The sequence below is a fragment of the Triturus cristatus genome, chromosome 11 (assembly GCF_964204655.1).
Source record: "Triturus cristatus chromosome 11, aTriCri1.1, whole genome shotgun sequence".
Taxonomy (NCBI): domain Eukaryota; kingdom Metazoa; phylum Chordata; class Amphibia; order Caudata; family Salamandridae; genus Triturus; species Triturus cristatus.
The window spans coordinates 1,064,568,664-1,064,589,376 of NC_140594.1; the positions used below are offsets into that span (position 1 = coordinate 1,064,568,664).

The window sequence follows — 20,713 nt, forward strand, 5'->3', positions numbered from 1 at the left end:
AATCATCAGAAGATAGACAGAAGCGAGAAGGACGTCATGCAGCACGATGCTTTTTCTTTATACTTGCCACTCACCTTGCATGCAAGTACCCACCCATTTGCCCAACCCCCACTCTTCCGAGTTGCTAACCGCCACTGTTTAAATAATTATCAACAATAGTTCAAGCCTTCTGTTTCCTGTTACTTCTTCACACAAGCTTGCACAACACGGTGCTAAGGACTCTCAAGGCTCTGTAGCAATGGGGGAGGAACATTAACAGAGACCTCTTTAATACCACTTTTTTTAAAGCATTGGTAAAGCCAGGAATGTTGGAATACATTGGATTGGGGGAGTGAAACCATAGTGAACGGAAGGAGGTAAAAACATATATATATATATATATATATATATATATATATATATATATATATATATATATATATATATATATATATATATATATATATATATTGGAAAGAGTACATGCAGCAATGTGGTGACCAGTTGAAGGACACAGGCCACTTGAAGCAGTACATGGCCCAGGCTCCAAGGCATGGATGTAGACTCTCAAGCCCAGGTAAAAGTCAGAGGAGCAGTTCACCAACAGAAAGCAAGGAAACAACCGTGAGTGCCATCCAATGGTAAGTAATGGATGGGCTCTGAGCCCCGTTTAAGATTCTTTTTTTATTATTTATAAGAAATTTCGCGAGCACAGAGCAAGAGAAACTGAAAAAGAAGAGGCAACAGAGAACATCCCAGCCTGGTGCTATTCTCAATCAGAAAACGAGGTAAAGTACCTCATTCACCTCGATCTGAGTCCATGGGGTGTTGTACAGGATAATATTTTTATGGAATAGCAGGCCGAAATTCATACAGTCCATGAGAGGAAACGGAGAGCCAGTGGACAGAATCAAAAGGATTCTCAAAGTCCATGTGATTTAGGGTACTGGTTCCCCCAAGACAGCCAGACTGACCAAGGGACACAGGTAAGCACCTAATGGAGTGGAGCATACTAGGCTTCAGCATGAAGCAGCTTTGCTACCGGCGAACGACAGGTGATTACAGTCAGCTAGCAAGGATCTTGGCCATGATTTTGGTTTTAATATTAATAATGGACATTGGATAGAACTGGCTGATGAGCCCTAATAGGAGTGAAATCATTACTGGGTTGTATTCTGGTTCAGAAAGAAAGTAGTCTTATGTTCGGGTTGGACTATTCCCATTGGAGCACGGTCCAAACTGATTTGTATATGGCTGGATTCAAACTGAGGTGGCATGGTGAGCGAAAAACGATTGATTGGGATTCTGCCCCAAACGATTAATTCAAACATTCCACCCATCACCATGTTTTGATGTTCATGGGCATCACAGTGATTTTGATGCCCATCAGCTGGTAAGAGGCACAAGCTACTGAGCTTTGTCAGGTTTTAATATTATAGGAATCGTAGCTGGACACAAATCATTCGGCAAAGCGCCAGATCATGGCACCTCATCGAAAAGACCCAATGGGTGTGGAACCAAATGGAAAGCATATTTTTCAACTTATTCTATTATATTGCCTTGCTTTGCTAACTTCCAGAATTTCATCCTCAAACAGCTGGTTGTAAGGCGTTTCTCTATTCTTAGAGTAGAGCCTAGGAACAATCAGATCTTGTATGATAGGGTATTCTCTTTCCACTTTGGGAGGGTCTTGGGTCCTGTACAGCGGTTCGAAATAGCAGGCAAATGTTGCCACAATCTGCAAGGGGTCTTTGACTAGCTCGCCACAATGGCCAGCAATTGCTTGACTAAACCTCAGATCAGCGTCCCACTTGGACAGACAGTATTAGCTTTCCAGACTTGTCACACATTTCGATGTTCTGAACTGTGTAGGAGCCCAAGCCGATTTTATCGAATCCAGTAACATTTACCTCAGAAACTGGATGCAAACCTCCAGTATGCAGAAGGTATCCCCACTGTAATCTCGAGTCAGCTGACTTTCTAAAGCGTTGATTTCTTCTACAAGAGTCACCACATCCCTCATTCTGTTTCTCTCATGGGCCAAGAAGGACATTGCCTGTCCCCAAAGAGTGCCTTGTGTGACTCCTAGACAAATGTGGCAGAATGGATAGAGCCAAAAATTAAATCAAAGAAATTTGAGACCTCTTAGAATCCAGCAAACGTCCCGTATCCCAACCACCAAAGTATCAAGCACTAGACCGGACCACACATGGTTCTGACTCAGACTGATCGATACTGATCTCCACCAGAGAATGGTCGGACAGATATCTGAAGTGGATGGGATTATCCATCAACTCGTACAGGTCTACTGCAGGAACTACAAAATAATTAATGTGGGAGAATGAGTAGAGGGGTTGTGACTGATATGTATACGATTGCTCCTGGGAGTGCCTTGACCTCCATGGATTACAGTCTCAAGGGACACATCCACTCTGATGTCCGGTGAGGTGCTCCAACCCCTGGGCATCCATGTGAGAGTCCAAATAGTGTTAAAGTCACTGTGAGTATAGTCATACACGGAGAGGTGAAGACCTCTGTTGACTTGATCGTTTGCAGGGTATCTCCATCAATAATCGTAGTATGTATATGCCAAATACTGACCACGTCTGCTCTTCCAGGAGACCTATTATTCCAGCACGACGTGGGGTGATGCAGTGTTCCTCTCCTCTGTCCAATGCTGGGCAACCCTTGGGGTCTAATGTAATCAATTGACCCTGCAGCAGGACTGTTAGCTTTGCAGGGAAAAAAATGAGCATATAGAACAGTTGCATCCCTTTGAATTTCTGTTTGACTGCCACAAACACACTTCCTCTGCCGCTGGGACAAGGCTGTATAGTCAGGGAAAAATCATAACTTTAGAGGAGTCAATGCGGAGATCCAATTTTCTCTTTGCAGCAAGAAGCATGGCAGCTCGGTAGTGGTAGTTGAGAATGCAAGCGATCATGATTTGCAGAGAGGTACTAGGAGGGGTAAGAGGCACCAAAGGCGCGATGTGCTCTTTCGATTTTAAAGCAGGTTGATAAGCTGCCAGGGCATGTCCAGGATATGAGCCAGTCTGTAATGAATTTCTCGGGATGCATGCACTGCAGGCCATCGGGTTTTCCAATTAGCCAGTGTCTATACCACCTTGACATGCCCTCCATTTCTTCTGCTTGCTCCTAAAGCTGCGATGTCTTGATCGTCAGGTGGGAGACCTCTGTCTTCAACGCATGGAGTACATCCTTTACAGTGGAGACTCAGTTTTCCACTACGGTCTGCTCCTGATCTTCCATTACAACAAGGACAAAATGGGGAAAGTAAAAGACTGATCCAACTAATGGGAATGCTTGAAAAGTGAAAAAAGTGAAAGTGCACACGGCACTGCATGTTGCAGGAAAGCATGTCATGCCTGCAGCAGGAGAAACACATCAAAGAAACTATTTCTTACAGACTAAATAAGATATATTGTGTAACGACAGAAGTAAAAGGGCCAGTCCTCATGGGAGGTTACGAATGAAGACAAGGCTGTACTAAGGAGGGACTCAAGCCTATTAAGAATCAGAAGGCAGTATTTACAAACGACAATTACATAATTCAATGAAAAATATGGGCGGAGAATAGGCGGAGCTTCAAGTCCATACTATTACGGCATGTGTGTGGGGTATCCAGCAATATTCACAACCAAATCATGCTGCCCTTAAAATACGTTTCAGGCAATTATGCAGTACAGATGCTACAATTACGTTTCATTTACATACAGCGTAAAATGCACTGCTTGGCTTGTCTGTTTTGAGGATGGCTTATTACCACACATAATGGCAGAAGAGCACAGTTAGCTTCCAGATTGTAATGCAACATTTGTACGTTCTCTAAACAAAATTATGCAAGAAAATATCTCTTAGGGATATGTATAAATTAGACCTTTAAAAGACAAGCAGTTGGTGAACGAATAGACATTTCTGTGCGTTGTGGAAATATAATTTGTTTTACAGACAGGAAGCATATCTTTCAGTCTGAAAACAAAACATATGATGAGAAAAGAGAGGCCTGTGCTTTCTAACTTGTGTGCCCATTACATTTGTTCCTGGAAGTAGCGTTAGGTAACTTACAGCTTAGCTTGCCTGTTTTCTTCTAACATATGACCGATCTTATGCTATCATTTCAACCCTGCCCCAAAAGCCACAGCCTGGTGCACAATACTAAGCTACATCATCCAATTTGGTGAGTAACAATTCACCGCAGTGCAGGCCTGCTTTGGGGGTGTTATCTGTGAGGTGAAGCCGCTTGAGTCCCTAGGCATGTTAAAAAAAACATCCTTATCTGGACGATCTGATTCAATCATCCCTTTCTTGGCTTTTTTTGTAGGGTTGGCCTTAAAAGGAAAGTGCTGAAGCATGTTTGCAATTACAGAGAGGCCTTTGAGTTCTCAGAGAGGCAGGGTGGCCCTGACACGTCTCCCTCTTCCATTTCACGATGGAGGACAGCGAGAGGCAATTTTGGCTAAGACAAGAGTACCAGTTGACGGATCTAAATATTTGGAAGCACCAATTTTCCTCAGAATAGGAGCTAATGTTCTGGTCCTATAAGTTACCGATCACATAGCAATGAACCACAACAAAAGTTAGCCACCACAGTGCGTAACGAAACTTGAGCAAATGTAAGCCTGCTAGGAGATCCTCACTTCTAGTATGCTTTCAGTATATGTAAATCACAAACTAATCACCCCTAGGGGCCACAAGTCGATGGGGGCCATCAGGGAGATTAAGTGAGATATTACCCAGAGGCACAGGGTGCTAAGCATAGCTTCCGCCGGTAAATGTAAATCCAGTATTTGTAAAGCAGGAACCGCTACCCGAACGGCATCCCGGCACTGGGGGCCGTCGGGAAGATTAAGCAAGCTATTGCCCAGAGTCACATGGTGCTGTGCTGACCTGACGCCAGTGATCAAACCGTGAGCCCCAGATTCCAGCGTCAGACGCCCTGGCCGCGGCACCACACCTCATCTGGTGATCAAACCGTCAGCACCGTGTTCCGGAGTCAACTGATCTGGCCTCTGCAACACGCTCTTCTAGTTGCAAGTAGCCTTCCAGATTTGTCGACGTTCATGCAAGCTTCAGTACTGACACAGTAGGAAGTTCAGACCACAAACCAGGAAACTGAACCACCATTGCCAACCACCATCATTTGGCCAAAATCACACAGTGCGGAAGCTGAGACGCCGTGATTAAGCTCGGATTTAATACATGATCAAATGTCTTTAAAGTTAAAAGAATGCATTTCTGTAACATGTTGGCGCATTTCAGAGCTTTCCGAACTCGTGCATTGTGCAGTTCAACTTGCCCAAAATCACACAGTGCAGAAGCAGAGACGCCGTGATTAAGCTCGGATTGTGGAGGAGATGAGGCAAGGGGAAGTAAGGGAAGGGAGAAAGCAAAGGGGAGGCGGGGAATAGGGTGAGAGCGAGCGAGGGAAGGGGTGAAGGTTGGCGAGCTGTGACACAAAACAAATACATAATCAAATGTCTTTAAAGTTAAAAGAATGCATTTCTGTAACATGTAGGCGCATTTCAGAGCTTTTCGAACTGGCGCATTTGAAGGTGCGGTCATTTGTGATGTGCACAAAAGCGGCTTCGTGAAAAAGAATTTGGCCAAAATCACACAGTGCGGAAGCTGAGAAGTCGTGATTAAGCTTGGATTTAAAACATGATCAAATGTCTTTAAAGTTAAAACAATGCATTTCTGTAACATGTAGACGCATTTCAGAGCTTTCCAAACTCGTGCATTGTGCAGTTCACCTTGCCCAAAATCACACAGTGCACAAGCAGAGACGCTGTGATTAAGCTCTGACTGTGGAGGAGATGAGGGAAGGGGAAGTGAGGGAAGGGAAAAAGCAAAGGGGAGGCGGGGAATAGGGAGAGAGCGAGCGAGGGAAGGGGAGAAGGTTGGCAAGCTGTGACACAAACAAATACATGATCAAATGTCTTTAAAGTTAAAAGAATGCATTTCTGTAGCATGTAGGCGCATTTCAGAGCTTTCTGAAATGGCGCATTTGAAGGTGCGGTCATTTGTGATGTGCACAAAAGCGGCTTCGTGAAAAAGAATTTGGCCAAAATCACACAGTGCGGAAGCTGAGACGCCGTGATTAAGTTCGGATTTTTATTTTCACGCTGCAATTCAACTTGCCCAATCTCTCGGCATGCTGTGGCGGGGGAGCGGTTTCCAGGCAGGGGAGCGGACCCTTTGAAGTATGATGCCGAGGGCGCCAGTGGGCTGAAGAGCTCCCAAAAGGGGATTGCATGGCGGCACGATGCACGTGAATGTGCGTGTGCTCGCCATGCAATCCCCGTTTGCATTGGGCAGTATTCATTGTATGGAGTGAGCGTAGGGGCTGCACGGAGTGTGTGCAACATGCAGCGTGTGCACACTGCAGACTATGCGCACAGTAGAGGGTGTATGTTGTAATCAGTGCATGGGAAGTGTTCAATGCCTTTTGTATGTATACAGCGTGCGCTCACTGGATGCATGCAGTTTATGTGAACCGAAGGGTCCAGCGTGTTTAGTATACATTGTGCATCCAGTCTTCATTGTGCGTGCGAGCCGCGCGAAAGTGAAAGCAAATTTGTGACGCAGCGGAGCGTGGCGCGCGCGCTTGGCGGGGGAGCGCATCACAGGCGGGGGAGTGGACCCTTTGAAGTTTGATGCCGAGGGCGCCAGTGGGCTGAAGCGCTTCCCCAAACGGATTGCATGGCGGCTCGATGCACGTGATTGTGCGCGTGCTCGCCATGCAATCCACTTTTGGGAGCCCCTTACTAGAGTCTCGCATAGCGATTGCTACGCAATAGCTAGGCGAGACCTAAAAACCCTGCCAATGAGAAATCTCCCTTTTCCCAGACCAAAATTAAGATAGAAAAATGCAGTAACGCTGGTGTGTATGAAAGCAAAACTAGCTAAAGAAAAATGTCTCAGCCTGAAGGGCCATATTTGAAATACTAGTCTGAGAGAGCTGGAGGAGTGGGTCAACACTAATAAACAGACAGACCATCAAGATGACTTTTCTTGAATTTGATGATTTGGCTATAATCATTATTAGATTGGATATGCGTTGTGGATTAAGGGCAGCCTGACAGGGAACTATCCACTAAGTGAACGCCCACCATGAGGGTCCATCCATATGACCACATCCGGGAGCTCAGAAGTCTCAGGAGGCGAGTTCTATGAGGTTTCTTATAAATATAAAGTATTGACGCATTCTCGATCTGCCTATAAAGCCCTCCTGTTGATTGTGTTGCATACTCCAATTAGTGTCCGCACCACACGCCCTTGAATCATTAAACTTCAACAAGAGCAAAAAGAACAACTGATGGACGTACGCTGAACAATGTCAAACATTCACCCCCAGTACAAAGATCTTTGCCTAAATCCATTGTCTTTGTGCTCACCATCCCATTCCAGTTTGGACCCAGCCATATATAAATAAGTGTTAGTCCTGCTCCCCATGGGAGTCTGAACTGCCAGGTCAAGTCCTGAAACAAGCATTTTAGGACCGATTTTGGGGAATCACCTCTCATCAGCCAGGATAGCTTGACTCCAGTGGCACGGCGAGCAGGGTACGCCCGTCTGGGCTTACCCGTCCAACTTGGGGCGACAAATGCAAAAAGAACAATTGATGGACAGAATGCTTAACAATGTAAAACATTCACCCTCAGTATAGAGATCTGGGCCAATATCACGCCATGGGTCCGTTCCAGTTTGGACCCAGCCATATGCAAATCAGCCTTGACCCTGCTCCCAATGCGAACAGTCCAGCCAGAACTGCCAGGCCTTCTCAGAAACAAAAATCCTAGGACAGATTTCAGGGGTATCCCATGAGGTGCAGGGTCAAGACTAATTATCATATGGCTGGGTCCAGACTGGGGTGGCGAGCAAAAAAAAATGATGGAATTAACACTGGTTCAAAGATACTTTATTCGGATAATATCGTATACATAAAAGCACAAAAACAACAACAAACAGGTTAAAAATTATACAAATTAGAGAGTCATAATAAAACCATAGCAACACACAATATACAAAAATTGTTAAATTCATAAAGTTCATTAGTAGATAATGTAAGGGCTCGGGGGTTAGACATCATTTGACGTGCTCGAACTGCGATTCTCAAGAAAGTGCCTGTGCGAAAGACCAACTCTTCATCGTCCAGGGTGAGTAATTTTAAATAAGCGTTTTCCAAGCTAATGGGCATATGCTTTATAAATACGAAGTTAAAAGCCACTTAATATACTCTAGATAGTATTTACTAAAAAACAAAAAGTGCATGATAGATTGGCCACTCTGGCCGTCACACAGGCAAGGAATAGAATCAAGGTCAGAACGGTAACCAAGGGTAAAACATAATACAAATTTGATAGTGCCAGCCCTTAGACGAAACAAAAGGCTCCTCTCCCAGTGGCTCATTGGCAGGGTAATATAATTAGCCAGCAGGTGTACAGAATTTTCAATGGCCATGTAGCTATGAACAAGGGATTTTTTGGATTCCTTTCTGAACCTTTCTGCTCTATATAACGAATAGAGCGCACTCCTGAGCTCACTTTTATTTGCGGCCATAGCTGTGCTAGGTTCTGAATAGATTCCTCCCTTATTAATGCTACAAAGGCTCCTATACACCCCTGACAGCCATGGTATGTATTTCCCTTTCGCGCATCCTATATAATCACTAATGATCTCTCTTGTTAGGGATGCGGCCGGGTTTTTCCAGACCGATGTAGGAAGGTGGATATCTGACTATGGTTACCCCCAACTTTTTGCCTAGTGTCTAGCTGGTTTTTCGACTTAGTTGGCCTGAGATCCTGCCATTCAGGGTCTCAGGCTGTCTGCTCTCTCTTTAAAATGGACTCCATGTACCCTAGGTACATTCCCAATTGGTAAGGATCACCTTATTGGACCCTGTACAGTGTACCCTAGGTACCCAGGGCATAGGTGTACCCTAGGCCTCCCAGGGGCTGCAGCATGTATTATGCCACCCCTGGTCTGGCCTTCCAATCAGACACAACTGGCTGATCACTCAGCTGGGGCAAGGTCGTGTAATCACCCCTTGCTTAGATATAGTATGCCTATATCTACCCTTATATATAGACACATGTGTACCTATCAGTCACTCCTATGGCAGGCCTTAACCATCCTGGAGGCAGAGTGCTTGGTAACATGTGAGATGGTGCTCTAGCATGAGCTGAGCCTGTCTGCAGCTTTCGGAACCATGTCCTTATAGCTGTTCTATGATATAGCCTACCATATACTCTTAAAGTGCCTTATAATCTTAAACGGTTATGGTAACTATGGTTTGGCTTTATCAAAACATGTCGTGTAAGATGTCTAACACTTTGGAATAATACCCCCATACCATTTCTGGTGATGAGGATATTATCCCTCCCTTCTAGAGGGAGAGACATGTTAAAATCCTACTTTGCTGTTTATCTCTAACCAAAGCCTCAGCATCACAAAATGGATGCTGCTGCCACAGACACAAGTCTGACCTCCTGCTGCTGGGAGTGATCCCAGCCAGGGAGGCCTGGACAATAGGTTTCCTGCTTGGGGAGGTGCTAGCACCTCCCCAGACAGCCTTTAGTGTATTGGGGCAGGGTGGGCTGAAAGGAATGAGACATGCCTGGGGCACACAAGGTGTTCCTTGCATAGTCCAGTTCAAACCGGCGCTGGGGCACTCCAGCCCCAGCTCTGGCGCGAAACTGGACAAAGGGAAGTGGGTGTAACCACCCCCTCCCAGGTCCCACCCATAAGGCGTGACCTAGCAGGTATCCCAGCCCCCCAGATTAGTATAAGAGTGGGAGTTGGGCCTCAAGACTTTAGATTATCCTGAACCTGCAAAACTGAACAGAAACTCTGGACCTTCGACATTCGACGAAAGAAGAAGACTGAAGAATCTCCCTTGTAGCCAAGGAGTGGCTACCCTGTGCAAACAGGCACCATCAAGAGACTACCCTTTGCTTTGCCCACGTTCTACGAGGAACCGACCGCAGAGCCCGACCAGAGCCTTGACTTCCAGACTTCTCCGACCCTGATCCACATCGACAGCAAAGCTGAGATCCGTGGAGGCGACGAGCGACGTGGGACCGGCTACCTGGAAAAAGTGGCTAGTAACTTAAAGCGCAGCTTCTGAGGTACCCTCGAAGTTGTGCACCGGGGATTGAGAAGCCCCAACCCCAAGCACCATCTGCACCGAAGATCAGCCCCCCACACTCCACGAGTCCTGCGTGGGGCCCTTCTGCATTTTCCTGCTTGCCGCGTCTGTCCGGTTGCTTGCCCGCTGGCTAGTGGCCTTTGTGACGACGCACCCTGAAATCTTCCGCGCTGGTTTGGCTCCTCCAGACTGGCTCCCGCTTCTCTGCAAAGGAGAAGCACCCCAGACCTGCCTGGTCTGCACCAGAAGCAAGTCCTTCGTTCTTTGTGGGTTCCGCTTGCCAAGGCTTGGTGAGTCCTAGTCCAACTTCGACGCCGCCGACAGCAAGAGCCTTCGTGGGACAGCTCGCCTCCTGGTCCTGGTCGTCCTCGACGCTTCCTGGTCCTCCTGGCTGCAGCGACAAGCTTCACCTTCACCTGCAATCTTCACGACATCGCCTGGTTCCTTCCTGGTTCCACGTGGTCACTGGCTAGTGACCTTGACTCTGTACCTTCTGCTTGCAGGTTTCTTCTCTTCTTGATCCCAGCCTTGGGATCCACCGGACACTCTTCACTGACTGCCTGTCAGCATCTTTCTTCAGGCATCCATAGGAGTCGACGACGAAAACGACGCATCTTCACCCCTATGCACCCGCAGCCTGTGGGCTAGGTAACTTGGGTACTCCGGTGCTCATCAGGATAGTGACTATCCTAGTGTCTAGTTTTCAAGTCTCAACTTCCTAGCTACTCCGGAAGTGTCCTAAATCTACCGTTTTCTAAACCGTACTATTGCTATTGACTTTTACGCATTACGCGTGAGTGTTTCCACTCTGCACACGAATCCCGTGGGCCTCCCACTTCCTAACTAACGCTAGTGTAGTGTAGCCCCAGCGATTCCCTAGGCCTAGGCCCATTCTATTTCCGTGACAGTGGTTCTTATACCACTTACTTAGTATATGGTTTGCGTGGCCCCTAGGGCCTAACTGTATTACTTACCTGTGTGACTTAATGTATGCTTAAATAAGACTGTGTTGTACTTACCTCTAATCTCATAAAGAGTGCTGAGGGTTTGCTTAGAATAAATACACTTTATTTTATATATATATCTGTTGTGGTGTCCTTTCATTTGGTATTCAAGGGATTATATATGGTATTATAGAAATGAAATTGATTTGGTACGTGCACAACCTGGAGATTCAGTGATGGTTTGTAGTTTGCGTCGTGCCCCGGGGTGCGTCCTCCGAACTAGGGCGTGAATAAATGTAAGAAAGCACCCCCCAACAACATGGGGTGTGTCCCCCAGGCGCGTAACTGTCCTCAAATGGGTTTCAAAAAATTGTACAGGATTCTTCAATGTTCGATGTTGAAAAACTTTATTTGTTATTCAAAATTCATCGTGAGCGTTTTTTTATCAATTCAAACGCATTGCAAAGATTATAGCGTTGATTGTAAATTCCCAATGCATTTCGGCATAAGCCTTCCTCAGGGGAATTCTAGAAAAACAATAAAGATGACGATAAGCGCTGTATCTGAGGTATATTAGTTACTCTTGTGTTGAGAAAAGAAGGTGCAAAAAGTGATTAAAAACCGATCAAATGCAGACATGCATGGTTGTGGTGAGGAAAAATAAGAATAAAAATGAGTTTTTAGGCGCAGATATTACCATGCTCGTGAGGATTATAAAGACCCGTTTCAATAACCCAAAGTGAATATTGGCGGTTAAATCAGCGTGTTGTTACGACTATAGATTGTTTCAAACAAAATGTCTAATGGAGAAACGGTGACAAACGATGTGCTTATTATTAAAGTTTGCTTCCAGTAATAAAGTTAGTGAGAAAGCATAAAAGCATTCTGAAGCGGTGACGAAAGTTGTTCTTACCCAGTGTTGAAAAGCGGAGGTATGTGCTCACGCGTTCGAGTCACGAACGTGAAGGTGGTTGTGAATCGGAGTCTGAAGCGGAAGTAAAAGGTTGACAGCGTGTGACGTGAAAAAAATGGTGTACATAGAAATAGGACTGCTGTTAGATTACGGGCGACCTAAGAAAACTAAGTTAGCTAAGTAAAGATAGATAATAAAGGTGATGAATGGTTAAGCGCAAGTTGGGTGAACTTAAACGCGAGTAGGGTGAACTTAAAAAAAAGGAGTGTGGAAAAGCGTGCCATGTTACGGTGTATCAACACAGTTTCACATGATGACATGATAACATGAAAGACAAAGTACCAGCGAAGACTCCAGAAAACGTACCATCGACATCAACTACTTCCCCAAATACTGAAGAGGTCCCTTTTTTAGAGGTAGGCCACATGCAACAAGACGACCCAGGCGGGGCCGTAGAAAAAGCCAAAGAAAAAGACAAGGATCCTCCACAAACACGCACAGTCACGGGCAAGAAGGAACGATCCAAGAAAGGGAACTAATGGACAATCTAGTCATCAATATTTCCGATCACCATTTTAGTGACATTGAGTTAAAAATCTTGCAGAAGGGTACATCCTTTGTTCTGACTGCAGCAAGTAACCTTCTTGAACTCCATATCAGCTTTTTTAAACTGATGAGGAAATTAAGATTGCGCCACTTTTTTGACAATATTATAACACCAATCCAGGAAAAAGATGAGGACCCCTTATTGGGTTTACAAGTGAGGAGCACATTTATGGCCCCAATCAGTCATAAATGTTTGGATCTATTTGAATCTGCAGTCAAACAAGATTTAGCAAAACTCAACTACAACAAAACAAGCCCAAAATACAACAACCTAACCAACAAAGAGAAGGGTATTTTAAGGAACATCGCAAATAAACCAGACATAACCTGCACTAAAGCAGACAAAGGAGGAGCATTAGTGATACTCAGTACCAGCTACTACGAATCGCAAATAACAGCTCACATTCAAGACTCAAGTACCTACATGAGATTGGAGAACAATCCTACATCACAATACAAAGAGGTTTTACAGACCATTGTACAAACAGCCGTTGATAAAGGTACTATTAATGAGAAAGTCCAAAAGTTTCTCATTCAACCTAATCCCAAGAGTCCCACAATTTTTTTGGTGCCAAAAATTCACAAGCATCCTACTAAACCTCCATGCCGCCCCATTGTATCAACCCGGGGAAGCATTCATGAACCGGTTGGCAAATACTTGGACCGTCATCTACAACCTAGCGTTAACTCTATGAGATCCTTTCTCAAAGACACGACTGATTTTTTAATCAAACTCAATCAAATCACCATCACTGAAAATGAAAATATTACCCTATGCACAGTAGATGTCAACTCGTTATATACATCGATCCCCCATCAAATGGGCTTGGAAGCTATTGAACAAGCGTTACTGCATTCCCACTACACACAAAATCTGCAAGTTTTTTTGATGGAATTAATGGAGTTTACTTTGATGCACAGCTATTTTCAATACAAAAATGAGTGGTATCAACAGTTAACTGGTACATCTATGGGCAATTGCGCAGCTCCAGCATATGCCAACATTTTCATGAACCAATTTGAGGAAGATCACATCCTCAACACACCAGCATGGACCAATTACTTAAAACTATACCTCAGATTCATAGACGACATCATCATGATATGGAATGGCCCCATTCACATCCTCAAAGACCAACTCAATAGCCTCAACCAAATAGATCAACGCTTACAATTTACTTTCAACATCCACACAGATACCATCAACTTCTTGGATGTTACCATTACCAAAACATCAACAGGATTTGAAACAAATCTTTACAGGAAAAGTACTGACAGAAATAATACTCTTCATTACCAAAGCTTTCATCCTCCACCTCTCAAGCAACATCTCCCATTTTCACAAATGCTCCGAATAAAGAGAATAGTATCCAACCCAGACGAATCCATTCATCAACTTAACCAACTTGTAAAAAGATTCAAATCCCGCGGTTATCCAGATCAGGTACTGCAAATGGCTCAAGAAAGATCATCCAGTAGAAACCGTGAGGAACTAATGGTTATTCAACCCAAACCCATCAAAAACCAAATCACGGTGGTATCTAAATATTCCACCGTCAGTGTCAAGTTTAAACGTATCATAAAAAAGCATTGGCAATTGCTTAAACTGGAGCAGGAGTTTAACCACATTTTTGACCAAGAACCTATTTTCGCTTATACAAGGAATAAAAACATAGGTGAAATTCTCAATCAACCTAACCAACCTCTTTCAAATTTATCATTCAAAGGAACCATTCCTTGTTTAAACTGTAACAGCTGCAACAACGTTATGAAAGGTGAATATATTACTCACCCAATGAAAGGGCACAAAATCAGAATAAAAACCACGGCCACCTGTGACACCTCTAATGTTGTATATATGCTCAAATGCCCTTGTGGCAAAGTATACGTCGGGCAAACCGAAAGGAAGATAAAAATCAGACTGAATGAACACAAGTCCAACATCAGAACAAAACAACAGAAATCATCGGTCGCACAACATTTTTTGGAAGCTGGGCATAACATCAGCCAACTGAAATTTTGCATTCTAGAGACTGTTACTAAAACTCAAGGAAGAGACAATCATAACTTTCTTCTCAAAAGAGAGAATCATTGGATATATTTGTTGAACTCGATGAAACCCGATGGTTTAAATGACCGCACAGAATTTTTATGCTATCTATTATTGCCCTAAATACAATGTATCCTTAATGTGGTTTACATGTCTTGTATAGTCACCAATTGCCTTATTCCTAAAACGTAGTTTTTTGTAAGATCTTCTTTATATTTTTTTCCATAGATTTAACATTGTTAATTACATTCACATTGACGCTTCTGTTCTTTCATGTTATCATGTCATCATGTGAAACTGTGTTGATACACCGTAACATGGCACGCTTTTCCACACTCCTTTTTTTTAAGTTCACCCTACTCGCGTTTAAGTTCACCCAACTCGCGCTTAACCATTCATCACCTTTATTATCTATCTTTACTTAGCTAACTTAGTTTTCTTAGGTCGCCCGTAATCTAACAGCAGTCCTATTTCTATGTACACCATTTTTTTCACGTCACACGCTGTCAACCTTTTACTTCCGCTTCAGACTCCGATTCACAACCACCTTCACGTTCGTGACTCGAACGCGTGAGCACATACCTCCGCTTTTCAACACTGGGTAAGAACAACTTTCGTCACCGCTTCAGAATGCTTTTATGCTTTCTCACTAACTTTATTACTGGAGGCAAACTTTAATAATAAGCACATCGTTTGTCACCGTTTCTCCATTAGACATTTTGTTTGAAACAATCTATAGTCGTAACAACACGCTGATTTAACCGCCAATATTCACTTTGGGTTATTGAAACGGGTCTTTATAATCCTCACGAGCATGGTAATATCTGCGCCTAAAAACTCATTTTTATTCTTATTTTTCCTCACCACAACCATGCATGTCTGCATTTGATCGGTTTTTAATCACTTTTTGCACCTTCTTTTCTCAACACAAGAGTAACTAATATACCTCAGATACAGCGCTTATCGTCATCTTTATTGTTTTTCTAGAATTCCCCTGAGGAAGGCTTATGCCGAAATGCATTGGGAATTTACAATCAACGCTATAATCTTTGCAATGCGTTTGAATTGATAAAAAAACGCTCACGATGAATTTTGAATAACAAATAAAGTTTTTCAACATCGAACATTGAAGAATCCTGTACAATTTTTTGAAACCCATTTGAGGACAGTTACGCGCCTGGGGGACACACCCCATGTTGTTGGGGGGTGCTTTCTTACATTATATATGGTATCACAGCTGGCTTTACATGCCATTCAGAGTTTAGCCTAAGACTGCTCTTGTCCATGCTACCACTAGGATAGCTGGTCTATAAGGTTGACTTTACAACCAATCACCATAAGGGTATTTGGACTGATATAAGGTGTACACTATAACTAGTGACATCATACATCAGGCCAACTTCTCACAACCGATAACCAGAAAAGGGCAGGGCAGCCCCTAATAAAATCTTCAATAAAATGTAGGTTAAGTTCCTTATGGCAGGTGTATTGGGGTGTGGAGATTGGGGCAGCCAATAACTTCCTGCAGAATTTATTCTCTTCCTGTTGGATGCAGGTACTATTGGCGAAGCCCCAAATCTCAGCACCGTTCGTAGCTGTTTGCACACATTGGGATTTTTAAAAAAAAATTAAATGGCTAAAATGGGACCTGTTCTCTTTGGACTGAGCCGTGGCTGGGGGTGAATATTTGCATTGTTGAGCACTCCACCCATCATTAGTTATTTTTACTTAAACAAGCAGCATCATAAAACAGCCTAGGATCAATGTCAATGAATGAATCTTTATTATATGATTACTTAAAATCATATACAAAAGCGATAGCCTAGGATAAATAACTTGAAACATTCCAAACACCAACACAACATTCCAATCACCAACCCAAAAAAACATGCCTCAAAGTAATTCTTAATGAAGGAACAGAATAAAAAACATTAGGAGTACAATTTTAAAAAACCCATACAGCAAATCTAAATTGACATTCTAAAAGGTACGCCACCTTTACCTTACATACGGCTCCATCTTTCTACTCATCTAATTTCAACATTGGTAGGGAACCAAACTGCTGATTAACAAAAAATAAACCAGCTTCTTAAGAGAATCCTCATCGCGAATTTGATGGGTTGTGAGCTACACGATGCATCAATTTAGCCATTTCAATATTTAGAAGAAAAAACCCACAAAATTATTAATTGGGAATATTCTAAAATAAATAATGTCAATACAGAAAGCATCTGACTCACTTCCAAACTAGAGTTGAAGGGTGTGTTAATAGTGCTATTGAACTGCCCAGGATGTGTGTGCTGAATAATTTACATCGTAGTACATTCACCCCTAAACCACTGCGCCTGACGAGTTATGTGTTTGAAGGTGTTATTATACTTAAGTGCGGGTGGGCGAGCACGTCCCTAGAAAATCCTGTCCCCAGCAAGGTCACATGCCGGAGAAGCAGGTCAATGTGCAAGAAAGCAATCGTAACCCTATTCCTCAAATTCTCATACCAATGGGTATCTTCGATCCACTCCGACCCAGCAGATTTCCCCGGGGTACAGCATTTTTCAGGGGGTTTAGCCTCGTAGCGGCCCCCAAAGCTGCCCTAAGCAGGCTCATCCCCGCCATCTTTGTTCAGGGGCAGGTGCGCGGAGTTCTGGGAAGAAGGTAAACCGGATTGAAAAGACTGGGCCCCGCCATCTTTGCTAATGGCACAAATAAAAGTGGTTTTAGAGATAGTCCTACCACTACTTCCATGCCTCCCTCAAACTAAACGTTCGTCTCCGCCATCTTTCTTCAGGGCAAATATAAGATACTCCCATTTGAAAGTGTGTGACCAACAGTATTAGATACGTTTTTAGTCTAGGCTTTCATGAACTGCTTTCGGCAGATAACATTTGGATATTCACTGGAATTTTTGCGCCGCTGTTCCTTTCAATTAAGCACTTGTTTCATCGGGAGGTTGTAGAGTAACTGTTGACGGAAGTGATTTCAAAGCGGTTGGAATTATGGGTGCCGGTGTAAGGGTCACACTCACACCACCAATATGGCGGCGACCTCGGCTGGTATGATGGGGATGCTGTGCAAGCGGCTGACAACTGTCCTGCGGGGCTGGGGAACAAGAGCCCGGGGCATGTGCGTCGAATCTGGGTAGGATAACATAGCATTCAACTATGCTAAGTGCATGTCATAACAGCGCAACTACAGAAAGGCAATGTGCACCCTTACAACTACAGAAAGGCAATGTGCTCCCGTTTATCACGAAACTGAGCTTGAGAGTGACCATACCACTATGTCACAGCGCCTCCCTTGTCGCTCACTTACTGCCCGTTTCATGAATAATAACCCGGCATTTGTAAAGCGCGAACAAATCACCCCTAAGGGTCTATGTAATGTAAATACGGTGCTCATGTACAGCGCTCTAATACATTCGGGGCGAGTTCGCGCTATATAAAAGATGCACACAAAAAAAGGCGTTGGGTGGGGGGGATCGGGACGATTAGGCGAGCTATTGCCCAGTCACATGGTGCCCTGGCCGCTGCCAACACCTCTTCTCCACATTCTACTACATTGTTTCTCCCTGCCCGATTACCCATACAAACCATATTTCGCTATTGATAACGTTACTTAGTAGGTTAAGGTGTCTGATGCACCTGTCTTCCTGGATGGTATCATCACGAACACATACTAGTTAGAGATTTTGCAAGTGATGTTTTTAGGTCTTGCCTGACCCAGCGCATGCGCTGGTCTGGCGAGACTTTTTGTGAGGGCTCAAAAAATGCTACCATGGCCAGCCTAGAGCTACAGTGCATGTGCGCGGGCGCGCGCTTAGGAGCAGAGGCTGTCAAACCTCATCATGCTCATTAAGTGCCTGTGATCACTGTCACTTTAGCCCGCGATCACTTTCGCGACGCCCCTTTGATTTTCTCGTTCAAAGAACATCAAAGAACATGTTGTGTTAATGCTTTGCTGCGCCCGTTTGACTTACAATGTGCTTTCTCTTTCCACAAACTCGATGTTTGTGTTTCTTTATTTTGAGATGCTTTTAGCATTACTGTTTAGTGACTTAAAAAACATTAAGGAAATGTTATTGTGAAACTGGACAAAGTTCATAGTGTTTATTTCTGATCGCAGTGGCTGCTTCATGTCTGTTGCACCATTCAAGGAGTCCTTTCGTTGGCGCTTTCTTGAGGACATGATGAGGAAGCTGGAAACTTTTGGCACATTCTCTTTAAAAGCACAGCATGTTGGCGACTGGTTAATCGATTAGACCTATGTAGCGCTTTAGATCTCAGAGCGCTATGGTGGGTGCAGCAGTTACAACTCATGAAATATGGGGTGCAACTCACAAGGAGGGGGCAGGCTTGAGTGCACATTGGCTACAGTCAAACTCTTAAGATGATGGGCTGTGTGTATCCATTATCAGCACTCAATCTTCGCTAAGCGATCTCGTTTGTTTTGTTGTTGTGTGAATGCTTTGCTGCGCCCGTTTGACTTACAACGTGCTTTCTCTTTCCACAAACTCGATGTTTGTGTTCCTTTATTTTGAGATGCTTTTAGTATTACTACCACACGCACACACAACCACACACCCACAACCACACACATACACACACCCACACACACACAACCCCACATACAACCACACACACGTACAACCACACCCACAACCACACACACAACCACACATACACAACCACACATACACAACCACACATACACAACCACACACACCCACAACCACACACACAACCACACCCACAACCACACACACACACACAACCACACACACACAACCACACACACACACAACCACACCCACCCACACCTAACCACATAACCACACACACACACACAACCACACACACACACACACACACACACACACACAACCACACACACAACCACACCAAGCATTGGCATAGCCAATAGGTCTCGCCTTTGGGACCTTATAAGTGTTTAGCCACGCAACAGTTGATGTGGTTGCACCAAGGATATTGTGCTGCAGAACAAGTTACTTACCTTCGGTAACGCTTTTTCTGGTGGATACAGTATCTGCCTGTGGATTCCTCACCTTGTGAATATCCCCTGCGCCAGCATTCCACGTAACTTTTTTCCCCAGCTCTCTACGCCGACGTGGACGTCATAATGCTTCGGCTCCGCTCGCGACTCCGTATGACGTCACCGGAGCCATAAGAGAGCCACGTCGGCGTGATGACGTCAGTTCCACCCATTTTTTCTGTGCCTCCGAGGCACACAGGTGGACCAACGACAGATTCAAAGTATACACAGTATACAATATACAATCAAATATACATAGTACATAAACAAAAGGAAAGCTAAAGAAAACAATCATTTCCTACCAATGTATCAGAAAGAAAGAAGCTACAAAGCATAACAACATCTCAAGCAAGACATCTTTTAAGGTATACAAAGGTGGACAACGGGGAGGGGGTGGGCCAGTGAGGAATCCACAGGCAGATACTGTATCCACCAGAAAAAGCGTTACCGAAGGTAAGTAACTTGTTCTTCTGATGGATACATCTGCCAGTGGATTCCTCACCTTGTGAATAGATTCCCACAGCAGTCCCACTCCCGGAGGAGGGTGTCCACCTTCCTATACCAAAAAGTCTTGCAAGACAGAGCGCGCGAAGTGGCCCTCCCCCCCTCATCTCAGAGTCTAAGCAATAATGCTTTGCGAAGGTATGGAGGGAGGCCCAAGTCGCGGCCTTACAAATGTCTGCCACAGGAACACCCCTGGCCAAAGCAGAGGTGGAAGACTTAGCCCTAGTAGAGTGAGCTCTAATACCCTCAGGAGGAACCTTACCAGCCAGGGCATAGCAGAACTTGATGGCAAGGATGATCCATCTTGATAGAGTGCGCTTGTGCACAGCTCTTCCTTTAGAATGTCCAACATAGCCCACGAAGAGCTGATCGTCCAAACGAAAGTCCTTCGTTCTGTCCAAGTAAAAGCTCACAGCTCTTTTTGGGTCCAGACGATGAAGCCTTTCCTCCTCCTTGGAGGGATGAGGAGGTGGATAAAAAACAGGGAGAGTAATAGAC

General features: G+C 44.3%; 2 protein-coding genes across 2 annotated transcripts in view; one reads left to right on the forward strand and one right to left on the reverse strand.

The window, feature by feature from the left end:
- Positions 1-17,391, reverse strand: part of NDUFB5 (NADH:ubiquinone oxidoreductase subunit B5) — a 72,028-nt gene extending 54,637 nt beyond the window's left edge. Inside the window, exon 1 of the mRNA XM_085635391.1 lies at positions 17,161-17,391. Coding sequence (XP_085491517.1) covers positions 17,161-17,278 — 118 coding nt within the window. The 5' untranslated portion in view covers positions 17,279-17,391. The remainder of the gene's footprint in view (positions 1-17,160) is intronic.
- Positions 17,392-17,467: 76 nt separating this feature from the next.
- The window catches only part of MRPL47 (mitochondrial ribosomal protein L47), a 50,430-nt gene continuing 47,184 nt past the window's right edge, over positions 17,468-20,713 (forward strand). Inside the window, exon 1 of the mRNA XM_085635389.1 lies at positions 17,468-17,800. Coding sequence (XP_085491515.1) covers positions 17,697-17,800 — 104 coding nt within the window. The 5' untranslated portion in view covers positions 17,468-17,696. The remainder of the gene's footprint in view (positions 17,801-20,713) is intronic.